At 43.8% G+C, this 24,335-nt stretch overlaps 1 protein-coding gene across 1 annotated transcript in view; it reads left to right on the top strand.

The window, feature by feature from the left end:
• Positions 1–382: 382 nt before the first annotated feature.
• LOC148341630 (uncharacterized) overlaps positions 383–24,335 on the top strand; it is a 39,246-nt gene continuing 15,293 nt past the window's right edge. The window contains exons 1-2 of the mRNA XM_088287901.1: positions 383–937; positions 992–1,429. Of these exons, the coding sequence (XP_088144027.1) occupies positions 506–937; positions 992–1,429 (870 nt within the window). The 5' untranslated portion in view covers positions 383–505. The remainder of the gene's footprint in view (positions 938–991; positions 1,430–24,335) is intronic.

The raw sequence follows: 24,335 nt of genomic DNA, 5'->3' as shown, positions 1-24,335 counted from the left end.
GAACACTTGGGTGACACTTTTTAATTGGACACACCCGTGGAATGATGTAGTCTATAAGATAGGAAATTATCAGCATCAGCATCAAGAGTGGCCTGTGAAATCTCCACTAACCCGAAAAGTGAAAAGACAGACAGGACAAGATTACTGGGACCAATTTGAAAAGGGATTTCAGCCATGGATAGTCAAGTGGGCATATAATAACTCGTTGCGGTTTACAGTGGCTCCGAACACAACCACCCAAATTAGGGTGCCAATAAAAGCATTGAGAGGGTTCCAAGAAGCATGGTACTCCTCAGCATGGATAGCAATGTCTGAAGTAACGGGGGCTATGTTTCCGCGATATTGGTGGTATTTGACAGGGCATGTGACAAAATTCGGTTGGGATGCGCTAATAACAACACAGGTAGGTGATTACTGGAGTTCCCCTCAGAGTGAGATAAGTAAGTACTATAGGCATAAAGTGACTTTGAGCAAAGAGGGGGAAGTGTTGAAACTAGAGGTGGCAATGGGGAATACATCTATTGCATACCCACAGCAGGAGATAATGATTGTAAATAAGTCATGCTGGGGATTCTTGTTATGGGCGTACACATCAGGAAAGGATCCATATTTTCCTATCATAATTTGTGAAGATACTACTATGAAAAGAGGAGATGCACCGTTAATGAGTAAGTATACTGTTACAGGGGGAGCGACTGCAAAGACTATGGTGACGATAGATGACTGGTTTATGATCCACACAGGTATTTCGATGGTCACTAATAATTGGCTCCTGATGGCTGAGCAGGCAGCGAATAATACTAACGAGAACTGTCTGGTGTGCCTAGGTGCAAGACCAGTTCTGAAAATTGTGGCAGCAACTGCCATATCGAAAACTTGCCTCATGGGTTTCCTGTATAATAAGACTCTTCAAGGAGAGTGCAGCCAATTGGACTTGACTTTTCCACTGACAGGAACGGAAAAGAAAAAGCCTATTTTTGATACCCAAGTTGCAAAACAAAATTTCACCTGTCTAAAGTTAAATGGGACTGGCTCTGGGATTGGAAATATACGGGAGTCATGGTGTAGTGAAAATGTGTCTGTGCCAGCAGGAATCCCTCTCGCGCGTGCTGATGTTTGGCTGTGGTGTGGAGCGAAAGTACTGTACGATAGACTGCCCACCAATGCCTCAGGTAAGTGCGCACTGGTAACGCTGATCATGCCAGTTAGTGTGACAGCCTTAGATCTGGCCAGAATGGAGTGGGAAGGTGTTGGACTATGGGGGAGAATCCCCTTCCTTAACAGGAAGAGAAGGGACATGCAAGAATGGTTGAATGCAGGGGATCCCACATATATAGATGCAATTGGAGTCCCAAGAGGGGTCCCTGACGAGTATAAATTGGTGGATCAAGTTGCGGCAGGATGGGAGAGCCTTTTCCTGTTTGTTACAGTAAACAAAAATGTGGATCGGATTAATTATGTCCACTATAATGTCCAACGATTGGCGAATTTTACCACCTCAGCACTCCAGGCAGTGCATGAGCAATTGGCTGCCACGTCACTTATGGCATTCCAGAACAGAATAAGCTTAGATATGGTGTTGGCCGAAAGAGGAGGAGTGTGTGGTATTTTTGGGGATCAGTGTTGTACTCTGATTCCCAACAATACATCTCCTGACGGTCGCCTTACCAAGGCATTGGAGGGCCTGCGCACGCTAAGTAACAAAATGAAGGAGCACTCAGGTGTGGACACCAGTTGGTATTCTGACTGGTTAAACATCTTTGGTAAATATAAAAGCCTGATTGCATCAGTACTGATTTCTATCGCAGTGTTTGCCGCTATTATGGTGTTATGCGGATGTTGCTGTATTCCATGTATCAGATCATTGACTGTTAAGACAATAGAACGCACGTTGGGGCCACCCCCTCCGGGTGGTCAGTACATGATGATCCCTCAAAAGGACCCCCAGGAGGCGGGGGTAGCCGTGGCCCTCCGGGAGTCCAGGATGTGAGTATGGAAAGATGGCCTCAGGGACCTGAGGCCATAAGGAGGGAATGACATTTTCTACTAATTTTCTACTGGAATGAACTTTTCTACTAATTTTCTATTGGAATGACATTTTTGTACTAATCTTCACTAATTTTCTACTGGAATGAAATTTTCTACTGATTTTTATTCTCTTACTAATTGTTTGATGTGTTTTAGTTTTATGGCAAGTGATGTCGAGCTCGTGTGCAGCAATGAAATAAGGTGTTTAAGTAATGACCTCAGGTGTCTGAGGTCATGAGAGGGAATAAAGGAATGTAGGAGTTGGAGCGTGGCGTAGTTCATGGTATGTCGCGACATCCTGTATGTGGGGGTGTGAAACTGTATGTGGGGGTGTGACTGGTGGAGCGCAACAGAATGGGGGTTGCAAGAGCGTGCACGAGTGGAATGTTTCAGGACAAAGGGTGATAGCAGCAAGGAGGGAGCGAGACGAGATGAAGGAGCAGCCATCGAAAGATCACAACCAGGAGGAGCCACCACGGGATTCGGCGGGAGGAGAAAGACCAATGAGAGCAAGCTAAAGTTAACTGCAACATCACATAGCCAATAGAATCATGCCAGAAGGCCTTTGTCTCTGTTACATTTACATATTGTACAGTATGAATGACTACTGGAAAAACTAAAAGTTCTGTTCTGTTGGTGGCACGAGAGGTGTAGACTTGTATTGAGAGGGATCCGAGATCTAGTTGCATATGTAGTAAATCTGTGATTGGGAATAAATCCATTCGTGCGTGAAAATGCCGGCTTCCTGATACCTTTCTATTGCAGAACGAGCGCGCATATTGTTGGATGAGTGAGAGTTGGGTAAGGGCGCGAATTGGAGTCAGATTACTAATTTGAGGTTGCATTGGTTTAAAATTAAATTCTAACATTGATTTAAAGATAAATTCCAACACTGTCCATAGCAGGCCGGTCAACGAGGTTGGGATTGCAGTAACAGAGGTACGGGTGGTTATGGACAGGGATTGTGAGTGGGGTGTGCTCTGGCTGCGGGGTGTGGGGTCACTGGGTGATGAGCTGTCCATGCAGAGCCACTTTCTGGAATGTGCCATCCTCCGGTGCCATATCTGTCACAAAGAGCTCCACCAGCGCAGGGGGCGCCACCGTTACCCACTCCCAACGCACTTGACACAAACCCGCTCGTACCCCATTCCATGACAGGGGGCCGCGGAGCTTCAGCGTTCGAGGACTAGCAGGTCCTAGCATTCCGGGGACGGTGGATGGACAAGTTTTCGATGGTGCTGGATATTGGGGCGAGCTATGAGCTCCTTCCGCAACCCCCACTGAGCCATGTGGACTCTCAAGAGTGCCTGAGTCACTGCCATTGACTGAACGAACACTGGAATTCGAGTGGCATTCCCGGATGGGACTGAACTTGACTGTGCACATCCGTCGGTGGGAGCATATGTCGTGCTCTCTTCCTTCCCAGTGGCTAAACTGAACTGAAACATTTGAGGGCAGCTCTGAAACCTGGTTCCCATCCTCCCGCGGTGGGTATGCCCTGTTCTTGCTCTGGTCTGAGTGGTTTAGCAACCGCCACCCTTTCAATTCACCGATTGACATATCACATTGTACATGTGATCACAAACATGATTTGGTTTATCAAAAATGCACTCATCCAAATTTAGTCATGAGTGCATCTTGCGTTAGAATTATATATTTGTTATGTCTACCTGCGTTGCCTCGCACGCGTGCCTTGTCCCTGGACAGCGGAAATGGTATGAATTGTTTACTTTCGCCGAGCCACAAATCGCATTGAATATTGATGCGCGTCATCATACTAGAGATCTAGACCCCATAGTTGTTGAATACTCTGCGTCACAATCGGGAGATCATATTTCAGCACCGGCTACAAATTCTTTGGTTTTGGGAACATTACTAAATTTCAAAATTTCCAGGGAAGGGTCGCTTGGAAATGGTAGTTCTGTGTGAGTCTCTGATAGAGGTGTTGTGGACCCAGGGCCCGACTGATTTGGGGCTCGGCTCCACAGCTCCGCGATTTTTTTACTGTCTCTACCCCCTCCCCCAGTTGACAGAATCATGTGGGCACAGCCTGTAGGTGGATTGAGCCAATCATGAGACAATAGGAGGTGAAGACTGCAGCGGTCTTGGAGCTGTCTATGTCTTGTAGAGCACCTTTTCTTCCCGTAAAAACAAAAAAAAAAAGAAAAAATAGAGGTTTAATTCGGTATCTGTGTTATTATAGTTTTGGGATTTTTTTATTTTAAGCGTAATTGGTTACTATTTCATTTGGGTTGCTTTAAAATTTGTCAATTAACGGTCGAAATTGGAGCGTTAGCTCGAGGCTTAATTTGTAATCTCGGAACACAGTTAGATATTTGAACTAAGTGAACTCAGCATCACTGGAGTCGGACATCACTCCGTACATCGACCTCCGGGTGCTTTCCCGGAGGTGGACTCAATCTCGCTGATAAGGACAGTTTAGAGTTCTGGCTAGAACCTCACATGCCATCCAATTGGGAACTACAGGACAAAAGTGGTACCATAGCTCACAGTTGCGCCCGGCCCCAGTATTTGTGCCCGCCAAGGTTGAGCTTAGAGGTTGACCGCCCGGACGGGCAGGTCAAGAGAGGGAATGTGTAGATGGCATGAATTGGATCAAAGTCAGACACTTTCGAGTCTGAACAAAGACGATGACGATGCAAATGTTTAACTTATTGACTATTTTACCTGCTGGCGTGTGCTTTGTGTGGACGATGTTTGCGTTTGAACATAGGATGCGGGATGACAGAAGTGATGGAGCGAAAGGAGCATGTAATGGAATGGTATGGTATGGAGCAGAGCGAGATGATGGTAAGACGCTGACACAGACACAACAACTACTGCTAAATCTGAAATGTAAACAACCGACACAGGTGAACACTTGGGTGACAATTTTAATTGGACACACCCATGGAATGATGTGGGAATAAAAAAGAAAGAGCCTATTTTTGACACCCAAGTTGCAAAACAAAAGTTCACCTGCCTAAAAGTTAAATGGGACGGGTCCTGGGATTGGAAATATCCAGGAGTCATGGTGTAATGAAAATGTGTCTTTGCCAGTAGGAATCCCTCTCGCTCGTGATGATGTTTGGCTGTGGTGTGGAGAGAAAGTGCTGTACGATAGGCTTCCCACCAATGCCTCAGGTAAGTGCGCCCTGGTAACGCTGATCATGCCAGTTAGTGTGACAGCCTTAGATCTGGCCAAAATGGAGTGGGAAGGTGTTGGACAATGGGGAAGAATCCCCTTCCTTAACAGGAAGAGAAGGGACATGCAAGAATGGTTGAATGCAGGAGATCCCACGTATATAGATGCAATTGGAGTTCCAAGAGGGATCCCTGACGAGTATAAATTGGTGGATCAAATTGCAGCAGGATGGGAGAGTCTTTTCCTGTTCGTTACAGTAAACAAAAATGTGGACCGGATTAATTATGTCCACTATAATGTCCAACGATTGGCGAATTTTACCACCTCAGCACTCCAGGCAGTGCATGAGCAATTGGCTGCCACGTCTCTTATGGCATTCCAGAACAGAATAAGCTTAGATATGGTGTTGGCTGAAAGAGGAGGAGTGTGTAGTATTTTTGGGGATCAGTGTTGTACTCTGATTCCCAACAATACATCTCCTGACGGTCGCCTTACCAAGGCATTGGAGGGTCTGCGCACGCTAAGTAACAAAATGAAGGAGCACTCAGGTGTGGACACCAGTTGGTATTCTGACTGGTTAAACATCTTTGGTAAATATAAAAGCCTGATTGCATCAGTACTGATTTCTATCGCTGTGTTTGCCGCTATTATGGTGTTATGCGGATGTTGCTGTATTCCATGTATCAGATCATTAACTGTTAAGACAATAGAACGCACGTTGGGGCCACTCCCTCCGGGGGGTCAGTACATGATGATCCCTCAAAAGGACCCCCAGGAGGCGGAGGTAGCGTGGCCCTCTGGGAGTCCAGGATGTGAGTATGGAAAGATGGCCTCAGCGACCTGAGGCCATGAGGAGGAAATGAAATTTTCTACGGATTTTCTACTAGAATGACATTTTCTATTGATTTTTAAGTTTTACTAATTTTCTATTGATTTTTAAGTTTTACTAATTTTCTATTGATTTTTAAGTTTTACTAGTTTTCCATTGATTTTTAATTTTTACTAATTTTTATTGATCTTTAGTCTTTTACTAACTCTCTATTGAGCTTTACCTCACATTCTATTGATTTATAGTTGTTACTAATTTTTCGTTGTTTGATCTTGAGCTCGTGTGTAACAATAAAATAATGGGTTTGAGTGATGACCTCAGTTGTCTGAGGTCATGAGAGGGAATAAAGGAGTGGAAGAGTTTAAACCTGGCTAGTTTTATTCGATGTCCTGCATCTTGTGTCACTGTTATTCTGTGGAATGCTGTGTGTGTGGCTGGTGAAGTTGGAAAAAGAAAGTGAAAGAATGTGAGGTTTGGGAGTTTTTAGGTCGGTGCCTGGCGCAGACAGATACCTCGAGGGGGAAGGGATGCACAAGAAACTGGACCCTTCAGCCACAAGCAGGAGGGGCCACCACTTGAAGAAAGACCAAGAGAAGCAAGCTAAAGTTAACTGCAGCATACACATAGCCAATAGAATCATGCCAGGATGCCTTTGTCATTGTGTCATTTGCATATTGTGTCTATAAATTAATGCTGAACAGCGAAGACAGAGAGAGCTGTATTGAGAGGGACCCAAACTCAAGTTGTAGATTTGTGTGTTAGGAATAAATCCACTCGTGTGTGAAAATGCCGGCTTCCTGATACCTTTCTATTGCAGAACGAGCGCGCATATTGTTGGATGAGTGAGAGTTGGGTAAAGTCACAAATTGGAGTCAGATTATTAATTTGAGTTTACATTGGTTTAAAATTAAATTCTAACATTGATATAAAGATAAATTCCAACAATTTATGGTGACGCCGACGCGATGCATGAGAGGTAAAAGAAGTTTGGAACTTCGAGAAAAACCACATGAGACTGGGTCTCGCACGTCCACACCAGGTGACGACCTGAGAAAGGATAAAGTATAAAAGAGCCACACATCCGACCATCTTTCCTCTTGGGCCCACAGTGAAACAAGGTAAGCAGAACCCTTTCAAATTCTGCACATTGGCAACGCTAAATTATAAGAGGAAGGAGGAGCGGAACGTAGTAAGCGTAAAAGTGTTGGACGCTATTAGGGTGTAAAATCTGGGATTTACCTTCTAGCATAATTAATGGCGCAAAAGTAAAGTAGTATAGTTAAAAAAATAATAATAAAAAGTGTAACAGTGTGGACGTTAGTAGGGTCTGAAATCTGGGATTTACCTACTAGAATAGTTTGGAACTATTCGTGGTTAAGATACGGTATAAAATCTGGGATTTACGTATCGGGACACGGTTTAAAATCTGGGATTTACGTGTCTGTGTGGAAGCTGTGTGAATGTGAAGGCTAAAATTGTTCTGCGTAAGAAGTGGTTGGGACACACACGAGTGGATTTCAAGATGGCGAAGGAGAGTAAGTGTGATAGTGGTCTCGGGTGTGGCACGGAGATTAAGGATAAATTCATAAAAATGAAACATAAAAAAAGAGAAGAAAAACATGAAGTAGGGATGAAATACGAAAAGAGAAAGAAAGAAAGCTAGAGAAAAGAGAAGAAATTGTGTCAGTGTAGCGATTGGAAGTTCAATAAGAAAAGAAAAGGAATGTGAAAAAGATGCAGAATGTGTAGAAAAGAGAAAGGAACAATTAATGTTCCATTGAAAGGAGGATGGTGAAACAGGCAGTATTGAGAATGACAGAGTTTGGTGATTGAAGAAGGTGTGACTTGAACAAATGAAAAGGATAAGAATTAGGGTCTGCTGTAAGGAGGAATTGAAGAAATAAATATTTTATGTTTCATACTTTAGTTGATGGTCTTTCTATTAAGGTAACTGTAATTAGTAACTGGAATGAAATGCACAGATGGAAATGACACAAAGAAAAAAAGATTGGTGTTATGAAATCATAATTGAATGAAGCTTTTGAGAGCATGAGAAACCTTTGCAAGAGCATAGGTGGTTCCTGACTTTGTAGTTTGTGATTTGATACCTTGATTGTTTGAGTGGCTTTGGTAAGGCTACAGTGAATTGGGAAAATTAAAGGAAAAAAATAAGAGTGAGAAAGATTTTACAGAAGGCAATGAGTATAGGTGTAATCGTAAAATCATGAGTGTGCTCTAACAAAGAGTTAACAGCTCTTTGAAGTTAGATGCTCGTTCCCAAGTAGGGGGAGGAAGTCAGAGAAAGAGGATGAAGTGATTGAAAAAGTGGAAGAAAAGACGGAATGTCTGAGAGGCATTCATCCACAGTTGCCAGACTCGCAACAGTATGTGTTTGAGCCGCCGCCCGTTCCGACGGCGCAATTAATGGCCCCGTAGTCACATTGGGGGGGCAGAATGGTTTGAGATGCAAAAGATAACGATTCACGGATGGCACCAGCGACCATACAATTGATCGAACAGGCTGTGAATAATGAGAGAGAGGGTGCGCGGAGAACAGCAGGGGAGTGTGGAGACGCCCGTGCTGGCCCCGGGGGGGGAAGCACCAGCAGGAACATGTAAACATTTCAGACACAAGAGGAAAAACAGGCATCAATGGCAGTCGTTAACTGATTGAAAAGGAAGATATGCCTTTTGGTGCTCTCGTAAGAAGGTCACAGTCCTTTTGTTTCAGAGGTGTGTCGCGGCACCCCCCTCGATGTTGCAGACGTTGATCTAATCTTCAGGCATCTGCCTCTCATTGAGGTGTGGAGCAGTTTTTTTTACAGTGCTAGTGTAGTAAGGTACGGGATAAAATATATGTATTCAACCTAACAATAAATACAAATTAGCAGGGAATTAGAACACAAGTTAAACACTGAAACATGCAGGGGATGCCTGAGGAACAGCAGGGCGGCGACAATCTTATTAAAATTTAAATTTTAAGCAAAGGGATTATGGTTTTGGGATAAGTTTTAAGTGAAGTATTCTATGAACATGTTGAAAGAAAATCTTTGGAAAGGGGAATATCTAGCCATTGGAGATTGGTTTACCAAATTTAAAGTTGGACTAAATAGTTTTGTAGATGATTTATTAACTGATGTGTATTAAATGTGACAAAGGTGGAAGACAGATGTTTTTTTGACTGTACGACGCGAACGCTGACATGACAATTTTAGAGGATATGACATCATTCCATAAATACCAGACTGCTAACATTCGCATCTATGAGCTGTTTGATGTCACAGGTGCAGTTTCGTCAGCTGCGTCCAGGAGAGGAGAAACAACTTCACGGGGAGTGAATGGGAAAATCCAGAGACCCACAGTTGTAAATTTTGGCATACGCTGGCTAAATTAAGGCAAAATTATGGATCTGCCAGCACAAATCTCAGTGAAATCAAGGCGGACGCGCCAAGGGAGGGGTCTCTGTGTGGAATTGGAAAGTATCGTTTGGTGAATGACAGTGTGAAAGAAAAGTGTTTGTATGCATATGTGGTTTGAGTGAATGTTGTAGGGACGGGCCTCAGGACAGAAAATTGTTTGAGGTCACCGGCAAGCCCTTACAGTACTTAGGATGCGATGGGTGGACAGGCCTGATCAACCTGAATCCCTATTGCACTCCCGAGTATTGATTTTGAAATTGTTTTTGGAGAAAGATTGGAGTAATTAAATTCAAGCATCAAGTGAATGATTGATTGACGTTATTACACAAAATTTATGCAAAACTGAAAGTTTTGGAAGGAAGATAATTTGTCTCTTCTCACTGGCAATTGCCACACCTCCAGTTATCTCCACTGGTTTGAGGTGACATGTGACCAGTGTGACCAGAAGGCCAGAGAATGCTTCAAATAGCGCCTCACCACTACCATCCCAGAGGTTCTCCTCAACAAGGAGGGAGATATAAGATATATTCACATTGGATGCGCGACTAGATAACACACACCCAGTCCAGGATAGGGCAAAATTTTCTTGGATTGTTTAGACTTTTCCATATAATACAGCACCACAGCAGTGATACTTGAAGTTAATGTCGAATTAGTGGCACTGTTTTTATGGAAAATTACTCACTTAACGCAAGGGTAAGTTGTTGTAGAGGAGATATTTCAGACAAAAATGACCCTGAAGTGGTCTCAAGCACGTGTCTCATGTTGGATGTATGAATGTTATTCTGATATTTTCCATTGTAACGTAGTTCATTGTATTTAGGACTAAGACATTGTGAAACACTGTTTGGAAGAACTTATAGAATACCTCAAATTTAAGAACAAATGGGAAATAGATGTTGAAGCAACTTTAGTTGACCATATGTGAAAAGTGTTAGGAAAACAAAAGACAGGCGCAAATTTAGAGTGACAAGGATCTTTCTGTCTCCCAGCAGGGGCACAAAATGAGTGAAGCCAGGATACTGGGTGCTTGTAGGAAGTTTGAAGATAAGACATTTGTAATTACCCAAGGGGGAAGGAGGCGTTAGTAACAGCTCTCACAGCTGTAAAGATAGCAGAAAGGTCAACATTGGTTTATTCGACACGTTGTAAAGAGGTCACGTTGGTTGAAATCTCCTACAAAGGAGACACCAGACTGAGAGGTTTATACAGAGTTACAAGCGGGACAAAATTTATTTAAGAGGAACTGTCCTCACTTGAGGCCGAGGCCAGATCTGCTGACCAGCATGATGGTCACCAGCTAAATGGGGACACCTCAGGTGAGATTGGCTGTGCCGTGCATCAGATATTTCTGGCCCGTTGGGGTCGATGTGGCTGTGTCTTTCAGGTGGGGAAAAGGGAGACAGGCCTGGTCTATGTGGCCAGGGCGAGACATGAATGGAGTGAGACTTCCGGCAGTGACCCATCCAATAATGTCGACATTACACAGCTGTTCCAGTTGGCCGTCCACAAGGGCGTGCACCTTCCAGTGGCAGACATCAGGCGAAATAGTCCATGAATGAAATAATGCTAATCGGCCTAAGTAGAACACATTTTGTACCTAATTTTGCACGACATCAGAAAAGGAATATATGGGATTGGATTAAGGAGCGTGACTAAAATTGTTGTACTTGCAGGTTTAGAAGGCCAAGAGAGATAAGAAAAAAGGAGGCAGCTGCTCCTTCCACTTCTGCTGCTTCTGGGCAAGGTTCGGGTGACGCAGCGCCACAGCAGACTGGCTGCTGTCCATAGCAGGCCAGTCAACGAGGTTGGGATTGCAGTAACAGAGATATGGGTGGTTACAGACGGGGGTTGTGAGTGGGGTGTGCTCTGGCTGCGGGGTGTGGGGTCACTGGGTGATGAGCTGTCCATGCCGAGCCACTTTCTGGAATGTGCCATCCTCCGGTGCCATATCTGTCACAAAGAGCTCCACCAGCGCAGGGGGCGCCACCGTTACCCACTCCCAACGCACTTGACACAAACCCGCTCGTACCCCATTCCATGACAGGGGGCAGCGGAGCTTCAGCATTCGAGGACTAGCAGGTCCTAGCATTCCGGGGACGGTGGATGGACAAGTTTTCGATGGTGCTGGATATTGGGGCGAGCTATGAGCTCCTTCCGCAACCCCCACTGAGCCATGTGGACTCTCAAGATTGCCTGAGTCACTGCCATTGACTGAACGAACACTGGAATTCGAGTGGCATTCCCGGATGGGACTGAACTTGACTCTGCACATCCGTCGGAGGGAGCATATGTCGTGCTCTCTTCCTTCCCAGTGGCTAAACTGAACTGAAACATTTGAGGGTAGCTCTGAAACCTGGTTCCCATCCTCCCGCAGTGGGTATGCCCTGTTCTTGCTCTGGTCTGAGTGGTTTAGCAACCGCCACCCTTTCAATTCACCAATTGACATATCACATTGTACATGTGATCACAAACATGATTTGGGTTATCAAAAATGCACTCATCCAAATTTAGTCATGAGTGCATCTTGCGTTAGAATTATATATTTGTTATGTCTACTGGCGTTGCCTCGCACGCGTGCCTTGTCCCTGAGCAGCGGAAATGGTATGAATTGTTTACTTTCGCCGAGCCACAAATCGCATTGAATATTGATGAGCGTCATCATACTAGAGGTCTAGACCCCATAGTTGTTGCACAATCGGGAGATCATATATCAGCACCGACTACAAATTCTTTGGTTTTGGGAACATTACTAAATTTCAAAATTTCCAGGGAAGGGTCGCTCGGAAATGGTAGTTCTGTGTGTGTCTCTGCTAGAGGTGTTGTGGACCCAGGGCCCGACTGAGTTGGGGCTCGGCTCCACAGCTCCGCGATGTTTTTACTGTCTCTACCCCCTCCCCCAGTTGACAGAATCAGTGTGGGCACAGCCTGTAGGTGGATTGAGCCAATCATGAGACAATAGGAGGTGAAGACTGCGGCGGTCTTGGAGCTGTCTATGTCTTGTAGAGCACCTTTTCTTCCCGTAAAAACAAAAAAAAAAAGAAAAAATAGAGGTTTAATTCGGTATCTGTGTTATTATAGTTTTGGGATTTTTTTATTTTAAGCGTAATTGGTTACTATTTCATTTGGGTTGCTTTAAAATTTGTCAATTAACGGTCGAAATTGGAGCGTTAGCTCGAGGCTTAATTTGTAATCTCGGAACACAGTTAGATATTTGAACTAAGTGAACTCAGCATCACTGGAGTCGGACATCACTCCGTACATCGACCTCCGGGTGCTTTCCCGGAGGTGGACTCAATCTCGCTGATAAGGACAGTTTAGAGTTCTGGCTAGAACCTCACATGCCATCCAATTGGGAACTACAGGACAAAAGTGGTACCATAGCTCACAGTTGCGCCCGGCCCCAGTATTTGTGCCCGCCAAGGTTGAGCTTAGAGGTTGACCGCCCGGACGGGCAGGTCAAGAGAGGGAATGTGTAGATGGCATGAATTGGATCAAAGTCAGACACTTTCGAGTCTGAACAAAGACGATGACGATGCAAATGTTTAACTTATTGACTATTTTACCTGCTGGCGTGTGCTTTGTGTGGACGATGTTTGCGTTTGAACATAGGATGCGGGATGACAGAAGTGATGGAGCGAAAGGAGCATGTAATGGAATGGTATGGTATGGAGCAGAGCGAGATGATGGTAAGACGCTGACACAGACACAACAACTACTGCTAAATCTGAAATGTAAACAACCGACACAGGTGAACACTTGGGTGACAATTTTAATTGGACACACCCATGGAATGATGTGGGAATAAAAAAGAAAGAGCCTATTTTTGACACCCAAGTTGCAAAACAAAAGTTCACCTGCCTAAAAGTTAAATGGGACGGGTCCTGGGATTGGAAATATCCAGGAGTCATGGTGTAATGAAAATGTGTCTTTGCCAGTAGGAATCCCTCTCGCTCGTGATGATGTTTGGCTGTGGTGTGGAGAGAAAGTGCTGTACGATAGGCTTCCCACCAATGCCTCAGGTAAGTGCGCCCTGGTAACGCTGATCATGCCAGTTAGTGTGACAGCCTTAGATCTGGCCAAAATGGAGTGGGAAGGTGTTGGACAATGGGGAAGAATCCCCTTCCTTAACAGGAAGAGAAGGGACATGCAAGAATGGTTGAATGCAGGAGATCCCACGTATATAGATGCAATTGGAGTTCCAAGAGGGATCCCTGACGAGTATAAATTGGTGGATCAAATTGCAGCAGGATGGGAGAGTCTTTTCCTGTTCGTTACAGTAAACAAAAATGTGGACCGGATTAATTATGTCCACTATAATGTCCAACGATTGGCGAATTTTACCACCTCAGCACTCCAGGCAGTGCATGAGCAATTGGCTGCCACGTCTCTTATGGCATTCCAGAACAGAATAAGCTTAGATATGGTGTTGGCTGAAAGAGGAGGAGTGTGTAGTATTTTTGGGGATCAGTGTTGTACTCTGATTCCCAACAATACATCTCCTGACGGTCGCCTTACCAAGGCATTGGAGGGTCTGCGCACGCTAAGTAACAAAATGAAGGAGCACTCAGGTGTGGACACCAGTTGGTATTCTGACTGGTTAAACATCTTTGGTAAATATAAAAGCCTGATTGCATCAGTACTGATTTCTATCGCTGTGTTTGCCGCTATTATGGTGTTATGCGGATGTTGCTGTATTCCATGTATCAGATCATTAACTGTTAAGACAATAGAACGCACGTTGGGGCCACTCCCTCCGGGGGGTCAGTACATGATGATCCCTCAAAAGGACCCCCAGGAGGCGGAGGTAGCGTGGCCCTCTGGGAGTCCAGGATGTGAGTATGGAAAGATGGCCTCAGCGACCTGAGGCCATGAGGAGGAAATGAAATTTTCTACGGATTTTCTACTAGAATGACATTTTCTATTGATTTTTAAGTTTTACTAATTTTCTATTGATTTTTAAGTTTTACTAATTTTCTATTGATTTTTAAGTTTTACTAGTTTTCCATTGATTTTTAATTTTTACTAATTTTTATTGATCTTTAGTCTTTTACTAACTCTCTATTGAGCTTTACCTCACATTCTATTGATTTATAGTTGTTACTAATTTTTCGTTGTTTGATCTTGAGCTCGTGTGTAACAATAAAATAATGGGTTTGAGTGATGACCTCAGTTGTCTGAGGTCATGAGAGGGAATAAAGGAGTGGAAGAGTTTAAACCTGGCTAGTTTTATTCGATGTCCTGCATCTTGTGTCACTGTTATTCTGTGGAATGCTGTGTGTGTGGCTGGTGAAGTTGGAAAAAGAAAGTGAAAGAATGTGAGGTTTGGGAGTTTTTAGGTCGGTGCCTGGCGCAGACAGATACCTCGAGGGGGAAGGGATGCACAAGAAACTGGACCCTTCAGCCACAAGCAGGAGGGGCCACCACTTGAAGAAAGACCAAGAGAAGCAAGCTAAAGTTAACTGCAGCATACACATAGCCAATAGAATCATGCCAGGATGCCTTTGTCATTGTGTCATTTGCATATTGTGTCTATAAATTAATGCTGAACAGCGAAGACAGAGAGAGCTGTATTGAGAGGGACCCAAACTCAAGTTGTAGATTTGTGTGTTAGGAATAAATCCACTCGTGTGTGAAAATGCCGGCTTCCTGATACCTTTCTATTGCAGAACGAGCGCGCATATTGTTGGATGAGTGAGAGTTGGGTAAAGTCACAAATTGGAGTCAGATTATTAATTTGAGTTTACATTGGTTTAAAATTAAATTCTAACATTGATATAAAGATAAATTCCAACAATTTATGGTGACGCCGACGCGATGCATGAGAGGTAAAAGAAGTTTGGAACTTCGAGAAAAACCACATGAGACTGGGTCTCGCACGTCCACACCAGGTGACGACCTGAGAAAGGATAAAGTATAAAAGAGCCACACATCCGACCATCTTTCCTCTTGGGCCCACAGTGAAACAAGGTAAGCAGAACCCTTTCAAATTCTGCACATTGGCAACGCTAAATTATAAGAGGAAGGAGGAGCGGAACGTAGTAAGCGTAAAAGTGTTGGACGCTATTAGGGTGTAAAATCTGGGATTTACCTTCTAGCATAATTAATGGCGCAAAAGTAAAGTAGTATAGTTAAAAAAAAAATAATAAAAAGTGTAACAGTGTGGACGTTAGTAGGGTCTGAAATCTGGGATTTACCTACTAGAATAGTTTGGAACTATTCGTGGTTAAGATACGGTATAAAATCTGGGATTTACGTATCGGGACACGGTTTAAAATCTGGGATTTACGTGTCTGTGTGGAAGCTGTGTGAATGTGAAGGCTAAAATTGTTCTGCGTAAGAAGTGGTTGGGACACACACGAGTGGATTTCAAGATGGCGAAGGAGAGTAAGTGTGATAGTGGTCTCGGGTGTGGCACGGAGATTAAGGATAAATTCATAAAAATGAAACATAAAAAAAGAGAAGAAAAACATGAAGTAGGGATGAAATACGAAAAGAGAAAGAAAGAAAGCTAGAGAAAAGAGAAGAAATTGTGTCAGTGTAGCGATTGGAAGTTCAATAAGAAAAGAAAAGGAATGTGAAAAAGATGCAGAATGTGTAGAAAAGAGAAAGGAACAATTAATGTTCCATTGAAAGGAGGATGGTGAAACAGGCAGTATTGAGAATGACAGAGTTTGGTGATTGAAGAAGGTGTGACTTGAACAAATGAAAAGGATAAGAATTAGGGTCTGCTGTAAGGAGGAATTGAAGAAATAAATATTTTATGTTTCATACTTTAGTTGATGGTCTTTCTATTAAGGTAACTGTAATTAGTAACTGGAATGAAATGCACAGATGGAAATGACACAAAGAAAAAAAGATTGGTGTTATGAAATCATAATTGAATGAAGCTTTTGAGAGCATGAGAAACCTTTGCAAGAGCATAGGTGGTTCCTGACTTTGTAGTTTGTGATTTGATACCTTGATTGTTTGAGTGGCTTTGGTAAGGCTACAGTGAATTGGGAAAATTAAAGGAAAAAAATAAGAGTGAGAAAGATTTTACAGAAGGCAATGAGTATAGGTGTAATCGTAAAATCATGAGTGTGCTCTAACAAAGAGTTAACAGCTCTTTGAAGTTAGATGCTCGTTCCCAAGTAGGGGGAGGAAGTCAGAGAAAGAGGATGAAGTGATTGAAAAAGTGGAAGAAAAGACGGAATGTCTGAGAGGCATTCATCCACAGTTGCCAGACTCGCAACAGTATGTGTTTGAGCCGCCGCCCGTTCCGACGGCGCAATTAATGGCCCCGTAGTCACATTGGGGGGGCAGAATGGTTTGAGATGCAAAAGATAACGATTCACGGATGGCACCAGCGACCATACAATTGATCGAACAGGCTGTGAATAATGAGAGAGAGGGTGCGCGGAGAACAGCAGGGGAGTGTGGAGACGCCCGTGCTGGCCCCGGGGGGGGAAGCACCAGCAGGAACATGTAAACATTTCAGACACAAGAGGAAAAACAGGCATCAATGGCAGTCGTTAACTGATTGAAAAGGAAGATATGCCTTTTGGTGCTCTCGTAAGAAGGTCACAGTCCTTTTGTTTCAGAGGTGTGTCGCGGCACCCCCCTCGATGTTGCAGACGTTGATCTAATCTTCAGGCATCTGCCTCTCATTGAGGTGTGGAGCAGTTTTTTTTACAGTGCTAGTGTAGTAAGGTACGGGATAAAATATATGTATTCAACCTAACAATAAATACAAATTAGCAGGGAATTAGAACACAAGTTAAACACTGAAACATGCAGGGGATGCCTGAGGAACAGCAGGGCGGCGACAATCTTATTAAAATTTAAATTTTAAGCAAAGGGATTATGGTTTTGGGATAAGTTTTAAGTGAAGTATTCTATGAACATGTTGAAAGAAAATCTTTGGAAAGGGGAATATCTAGCCATTGGAGATTGGTTTACCAAATTTAAAGTTGGACTAAATAGTTTTGTAGATGATTTATTAACTGATGTGTATTAAATGTGACAAAGGTGGAAGACAGATGTTTTTTTGACTGTACGACGCGAACGCTGACATGACAATTTTAGAGGATATGACATCATTCCATAAATACCAGACTGCTAACATTCGCATCTATGAGCTGTTTGATGTCACAGGTGCAGTTTCGTCAGCTGCGTCCAGGAGAGGAGAAACAACTTCACGGGGAGTGAATGGGAAAATCCAGAGACCCACAGTTGTAAATTTTGGCATACGCTGGCTAAATTAAGGCAAAATTATGGATCTGCCAGCACAAATCTCAGTGAAATCAAGGCGGACGCGCCAAGGGAGGGGTCTCTGTGTGGAATTGGAAAGTATCGTTTGGTGAATGACAGTGTGAAAGAAAAGTGTTTGTATGCATATGTGGTTTGAGTGAATGTTGTAGGGACGGGCCTCAGGACAGAAAATTGTTTGAGGTCACCGGCAAGCCCTTACAGTACTTAGGATGCGATGGGTGGACAGGCCTGATCAACCTGAATCCCTATTGCACTCCCGAGTATTGATTTTGAAATTGTTTTTGGAGAAAGATTGGAGTAATTAAATTCAAGCATCAAGTGAATGATTGATTGACGTTATTACACAAAATTTATGCAAAACTGAAAGTTTTGGAAGGAAGATAATTTGTCTCTTCTCACTGGCAATTGCCACACCTCCAGTTATCTCCACTGGTTTGAGGTGACATGTGACCAGTGTGACCAGAAGGCCAGAGAATGCTTCAAATAGCGCCTCACCACTACCATCCCAGAGGTTCTCCTCAACAAGGAGGGAGATATAAGATATATTCACATTGGATGCGCGACTAGATAACACACACCCAGTCCAGGATAGGGCAAAATTTTCTTGGATTGTTTAGACTTTTCCATATAATACAGCACCACAGCAGTGATACTTGAAGTTAATGTCGAATTAGTGGCACTGTTTTTATGGAAAATTACTCACTTAACGCAAGGGTAAGTTGTTGTAGAGGAGATATTTCAGACAAAAATGACCCTGAAGTGGTCTCAAGCACGTGTCTCATGTTGGATGTATGAATGTTATTCTGATATTTTCCATTGTAACGTAGTTCATTGTATTTAGGACTAAGACATTGTGAAACACTGTTTGGAAGAACTTATAGAATACCTCAAATTTAAGAACAAATGGGAAATAGATGTTGAAGCAACTTTAGTTGACCATATGTGAAAAGTGTTAGGAAAACAAAAGACAGGCGCAAATTTAGAGTGACAAGGATCTTTCTGTCTCCCAGCAGGGGCACAAAATGAGTGAAGCCAGGATACTGGGTGCTTGTAGGAAGTTTGAAGATAAGACATTTGTAATTACCCAAGGGGGAAGGAGGCGTTAGTAACAGCTCTCACAGCTGTAAAGATAGCAGAAAGGTCAACATTGGTTTATTCGACACGTTGTAAAGAGGTCACGTTGGTTGAAATCTCCTACAAAGGAGACACCAGACTGAGAGGTTTATACAGAGTTACAAGCGGGACAAAATTTATTTAAGAGGAACTGTCCTCACTTGAGGCCGAGGCCAGATCTGCTGACCAGCATGATGGTCACCAGCTAAATGGGGACACCTCAGGTGAGATTGGCTGTGCCGTGCATCAGATATTTCTGGCCCGTTGGGGTCGATGTGGCTGTGTCTTTCAGGTGGGGAAAAGGGAGACAGGCCTGGTCTATGTGGCCAGGGCGAGACATGAATGGAGTGAGACTTCCGGCAGTGACCCATCCAATAATGTCGACATTACACAGCTGTTCCAGTTGGCCGTCCACAAGGGCGTGCACCTTCCAGTGGCAGACATCAGGCGAAATAGTCCATGAATGAAATAATGCTAATCGGCCTAAGTAGAACACATTTTGTACCTAATTTTGCACGACATCAGAAAAGGAATATATGGGATTGGATTAAGGAGCGTGACTAAAATTGTTGTACTTGCAGGTTTAGAAGGCCAAGAGAGATAAGAAAAAAGGAGGCAGCTGCTCCTTCCACTTCTGCTGCTTCTGGGCAAGGTTCGGGTGACGCAGCGCCACAGCAGACTGGCTGCTGTCCATAGCAGGCCAGTCAACGAGGTTGGGATTGCAGTAACAGAGATATGGGTGGTTACAGACGGGGGTTGTGAGTGGGGTGTGCTCTGGCTGCGGGGTGTGGGGTCACTGGGTGATGAGCTGTCCATGCCGAGCCACTTTCTGGAATGTGCCATCCTCCGGTGCCATATCTGTCACAAAGAGCTCCACCAGCGCAGGGGGCGCCACCGTTACCCACTCCCAACGCACTTGACACAAACCCGCTCGTACCCCATTCCATGACAGGGGGCAGCGGAGCTTCAGCATTCGAGGACTAGCAGGTCCTAGCATTCCGGGGACGGTGGATGGACAAGTTTTCGATGGTGCTGGATATTGGGGCGAGCTATGAGCTCCTTCCGCAACCCCCACTGAGCCATGTGGACTCTCAAGATTGCCTGAGTCACTGCCATTGACTGAACGAACACTGGAATTCGAGTGGCATTCCCGGATGGGACTGAACTTGACTCTGCACATCCGTCGGAGGGAGCATATGTCGTGCTCTCTTCCTTCCCAGTGGCTAAACTGAACTGAAACATTTGAGGGTAGCTCTGAAACCTGGTTCCCATCCTCCCGCAGTGGGTATGCCCTGTTCTTGCTCTGGTCTGAGTGGTTTAGCAACCGCCACCCTTTCAATTCACCAATTGACATATCACATTGTACATGTGATCACAAACATGATTTGGGTTATCAAAAATGCACTCATCCAAATTTAGTCATGAGTGCATCTTGCGTTAGAATTATATATTTGTTATGTCTACTGGCGTTGCCTCGCACGCGTGCCTTGTCCCTGAGCAGCGGAAATGGTATGAATTGTTTACTTTCGCCGAGCCACAAATCGCATTGAATATTGATGAGCGTCATCATACTAGAGGTCTAGACCCCATAGTTGTTGCACAATCGGGAGATCATATATCAGCACCGACTACAAATTCTTTGGTTTTGGGAACATTACTAAATTTCAAAATTTCCAGGGAAGGGTCGCTCGGAAATGGTAGTTCTGTGTGTGTCTCTGCTAGAGGTGTTGTGGACCCAGGGCCCGACTGAGTTGGGGCTCGGCTCCACAGCTCCGCGATGTTTTTACTGTCTCTACCCCCTCCCCCAGTTGACAGAATCAGTGTGGGCACAGCCTGTAGGTGGATTGAGCCAATCATGAGACAATAGGAGGTGAAGACTGCGGCGGTCTTGGAGCTGTCTATGTCTTGTAGAGCACCTTTTCTTCCCGTAAAAACAAAAAAAAAAAGAAAAAATAGAGGTTTAATTCGGTATCTGTGTTATTATAGTTTTGGGATTTTTTTATTTTAAGCGTAATTGGTTACTATTTCATTTGGGTTGCTTTAAAATTTGTCAATTAACGGTCGAAATTGGAGCGTTAGCTCGAGGCTTAATTTGTAATCTCGGAACACAGTTAGATATTTGAACTAAGTGAACTCAGCATCACTGGAGTCGGACATCACTCCGTACATCGACCTCCGGGTGCTTTCCCGGAGGTGGACTCAATCTCGCTGATAAGGACAGTTTAGAGTTCTGGCTAGAACCTCACATGCCATCCAATTGGGAACTACAGGACAAAAGTGGTACCATAGCTCACAGTTGCGCCCGGCCCCAGTATTTGTGCCCGCCAAGGTTGAGCTTAGAGGTTGACCGCCCGGACGGGCAGGTCAAGAGAGGGAATGTGTAGATGGCATGAATTGGATCAAAGTCAGACACTTTCGAGTCTGAACAAAGACGATGACGATGCAAATGTTTAACTTATTGACTATTTTACCTGCTGGCGTGTGCTTTGTGTGGACGATGTTTGCGTTTGAACATAGGATGCGGGATGACAGAAGTGATGGAGCGAAAGGAGCATGTAATGGAATGGTATGGTATGGAGCAGAGCGAGATGATGGTAAGACGCTGACACAGACACAACAACTACTGCTAAATCTGAAATGTAAACAACCGACACAGGTGAACACTTGGGTGACAATTTTAATTGGACACACCCATGGAATGATGTGGGAATAAAAAAGAAAGAGCCTATTTTTGACACCCAAGTTGCAAAACAAAAGTTCACCTGCCTAAAAGTTAAATGGGACGGGTCCTGGGATTGGAAATATCCAGGAGTCATGGTGTAATGAAAATGTGTCTTTGCCAGTAGGAATCCCTCTCGCTCGTGATGATGTTTGGCTGTGGTGTGGAGAGAAAGTGCTGTACGATAGGCTTCCCACCAATGCCTCAGGTAAGTGCGCCCTGGTAACGCTGATCATGCCAGTTAGTGTGACAGCCTTAGATCTGGCCAAAATGGAGTGGGAAGGTGTTGGACAATGGGGAAGAATCCCCTTCCTTAACAGGAAGAGAAGGGACATGCAAGAATGGTTGAATGCAGGAGATCCCACGTATATAGATGCAATTGGAGTTCCAAGAGGGATCCCTGACGAGTATAAATTGGTGGATCAAATTGCAGCAGGATGGGAGAGTCTTTTCCTGTTCGTTACAGTAAACAAAAATGTGGACCGGATTAATTATGTCCACTATAATGTCCAACGATTGGCGAATTTTACCACCTCAGCACTCCAGGCAGTGCATGAGCAATTGGCTGCCACGTCTCTTATGGCATTCCAGAACAGAATAAGCTTAGATATGGTGTTGGCTGAAAGAGGAGGAGTGTGTAGTATTTTTGGGGATCAGTGTTGTACTCTGATTCCCAACAATACATCTCCTGACGGTCGCCTTACCAAGGCATTGGAGGGTCTGCGCACGCTAAGTAACAAAATGAAGGAGCACTCAGGTGTGGACACCAGTTGGTATTCTGACTGGTTAAACATCTTTGGTAAATATAAAAGCCTGATTGCATCAGTACTGATTTCTATCGCTGTGTTTGCCGCTATTATGGTGTTATGCGGATGTTGCTGTATTCCATGTATCAGATCATTAACTGTTAAGACAATAGAACGCACGTTGGGGCCACTCCCTCCGGGGGGTCAGTACATGATGATCCCTCAAAAGGACCCCCAGGAGGCGGAGGTAGCGTGGCCCTCTGGGAGTCCAGGATGTGAGTATGGAAAGATGGCCTCAGCGACCTGAGGCCATGAGGAGGAAATGAAATTTTCTACGGATTTTCTACTAGAATGACATTTTCTATTGATTTTTAAGTTTTACTAATTTTCTATTGATTTTTAAGTTTTACTAATTTTCTATTGATTTTTAAGTTTTACTAGTTTTCCATTGATTTTTAATTTTTACTAATTTTTATTGATCTTTAGTCTTTTACTAACTCTCTATTGAGCTTTACCTCACATTCTATTGATTTATAGTTGTTACTAATTTTTCGTTGTTTGATCTTGAGCTCGTGTGTAACAATAAAATAATGGGTTTGAGTGATGACCTCAGTTGTCTGAGGTCATGAGAGGGAATAAAGGAGTGGAAGAGTTTAAACCTGGCTAGTTTTATTCGATGTCCTGCATCTTGTGTCACTGTTATTCTGTGGAATGCTGTGTGTGTGGCTGGTGAAGTTGGAAAAAGAAAGTGAAAGAATGTGAGGTTTGGGAGTTTTTAGGTCGGTGCCTGGCGCAGACAGATACCTCGAGGGGGAAGGGATGCACAAGAAACTGGACCCTTCAGCCACAAGCAGGAGGGGCCACCACTTGAAGAAAGACCAAGAGAAGCAAGCTAAAGTTAACTGCAGCATACACATAGCCAATAGAATCATGCCAGGATGCCTTTGTCTCTGTGTCATTTGCATATTGTGTCTATAAATTAATGCTGAACAGCGAAGACAGAGAGAGCTGTATTGAGAGGGACCCAAACTCAAGTTGTAGATTTGTGTGTTAGGAATAAATCCACTCGTGTGTGAAAATGCCGGCTTCCTGATACCTTTCTATTGCAGAACGAGCGCGCATATTGTTGGATGAGTGAGAGTTGGGTAAAGTCACAAATTGGAGTCAGATTATTAATTTGAGTTTACATTGGTTTAAAATTAAATTCTAACATTGATATAAAGATAAATTCCAACAATTTATGGTGACGCCGACGCGATGCATGAGAGGTAAAAGAAGTTTGGAACTTCGAGAAAAACCACATGAGACTGGGTCTCGCACGTCCACACCAGGTGACGACCTGAGAAAGGATAAAGTATAAAAGAGCCACACATCCGACCATCTTTCCTCTTGGGCCCACAGTGAAACAAGGTAAGCAGAACCCTTTCAAATTCTGCACATTGGCAACGCTAAATTATAAGAGGAAGGAGGAGCGGAACGTAGTAAGCGTAAAAGTGTTGGACGCTATTAGGGTGTAAAATCTGGGATTTACCTTCTAGCATAATTAATGGCGCAAAAGTAAAGTAGTATAGTTAAAAAAAAAATAATAAAAAGTGTAACAGTGTGGACGTTAGTAGGGTCTGAAATCTGGGATTTACCTACTAGAATAGTTTGGAACTATTCGTGGTTAAGATACGGTATAAAATCTGGGATTTACGTATCGGGACACGGTTTAAAATCTGGGATTTACGTGTCTGTGTGGAAGCTGTGTGAATGTGAAGGCTAAAATTGTTCTGCGTAAGAAGTGGTTGGGACACACACGAGTGGATTTCAAGATGGCGAAGGAGAGTAAGTGTGATAGTGGTCTCGGGTGTGGCACGGAGATTAAGGATAAATTCATAAAAATGAAACATAAAAAAAGAGAAGAAAAACATGAAGTAGGGATGAAATACGAAAAGAGAAAGAAAGAAAGCTAGAGAAAAGAGAAGAAATTGTGTCAGTGTAGCGATTGGAAGTTCAATAAGAAAAGAAAAGGAATGTGAAAAAGATGCAGAATGTGTAGAAAAGAGAAAGGAACAATTAATGTTCCATTGAAAGGAGGATG

The sequence above is a fragment of the Idiotropiscis lumnitzeri genome, chromosome 2 (assembly GCF_059441095.1).
Source record: "Idiotropiscis lumnitzeri isolate Australia: NSW breed Sydney's pygmy pipehorse chromosome 2, RoL_Ilum_1.0, whole genome shotgun sequence".
In the NCBI taxonomy this organism is placed as follows: Eukaryota; Metazoa; Chordata; class Actinopteri; order Syngnathiformes; family Syngnathidae; genus Idiotropiscis; species Idiotropiscis lumnitzeri.
This window is presented reverse-complemented; position numbering and strand designations above follow the sequence as displayed.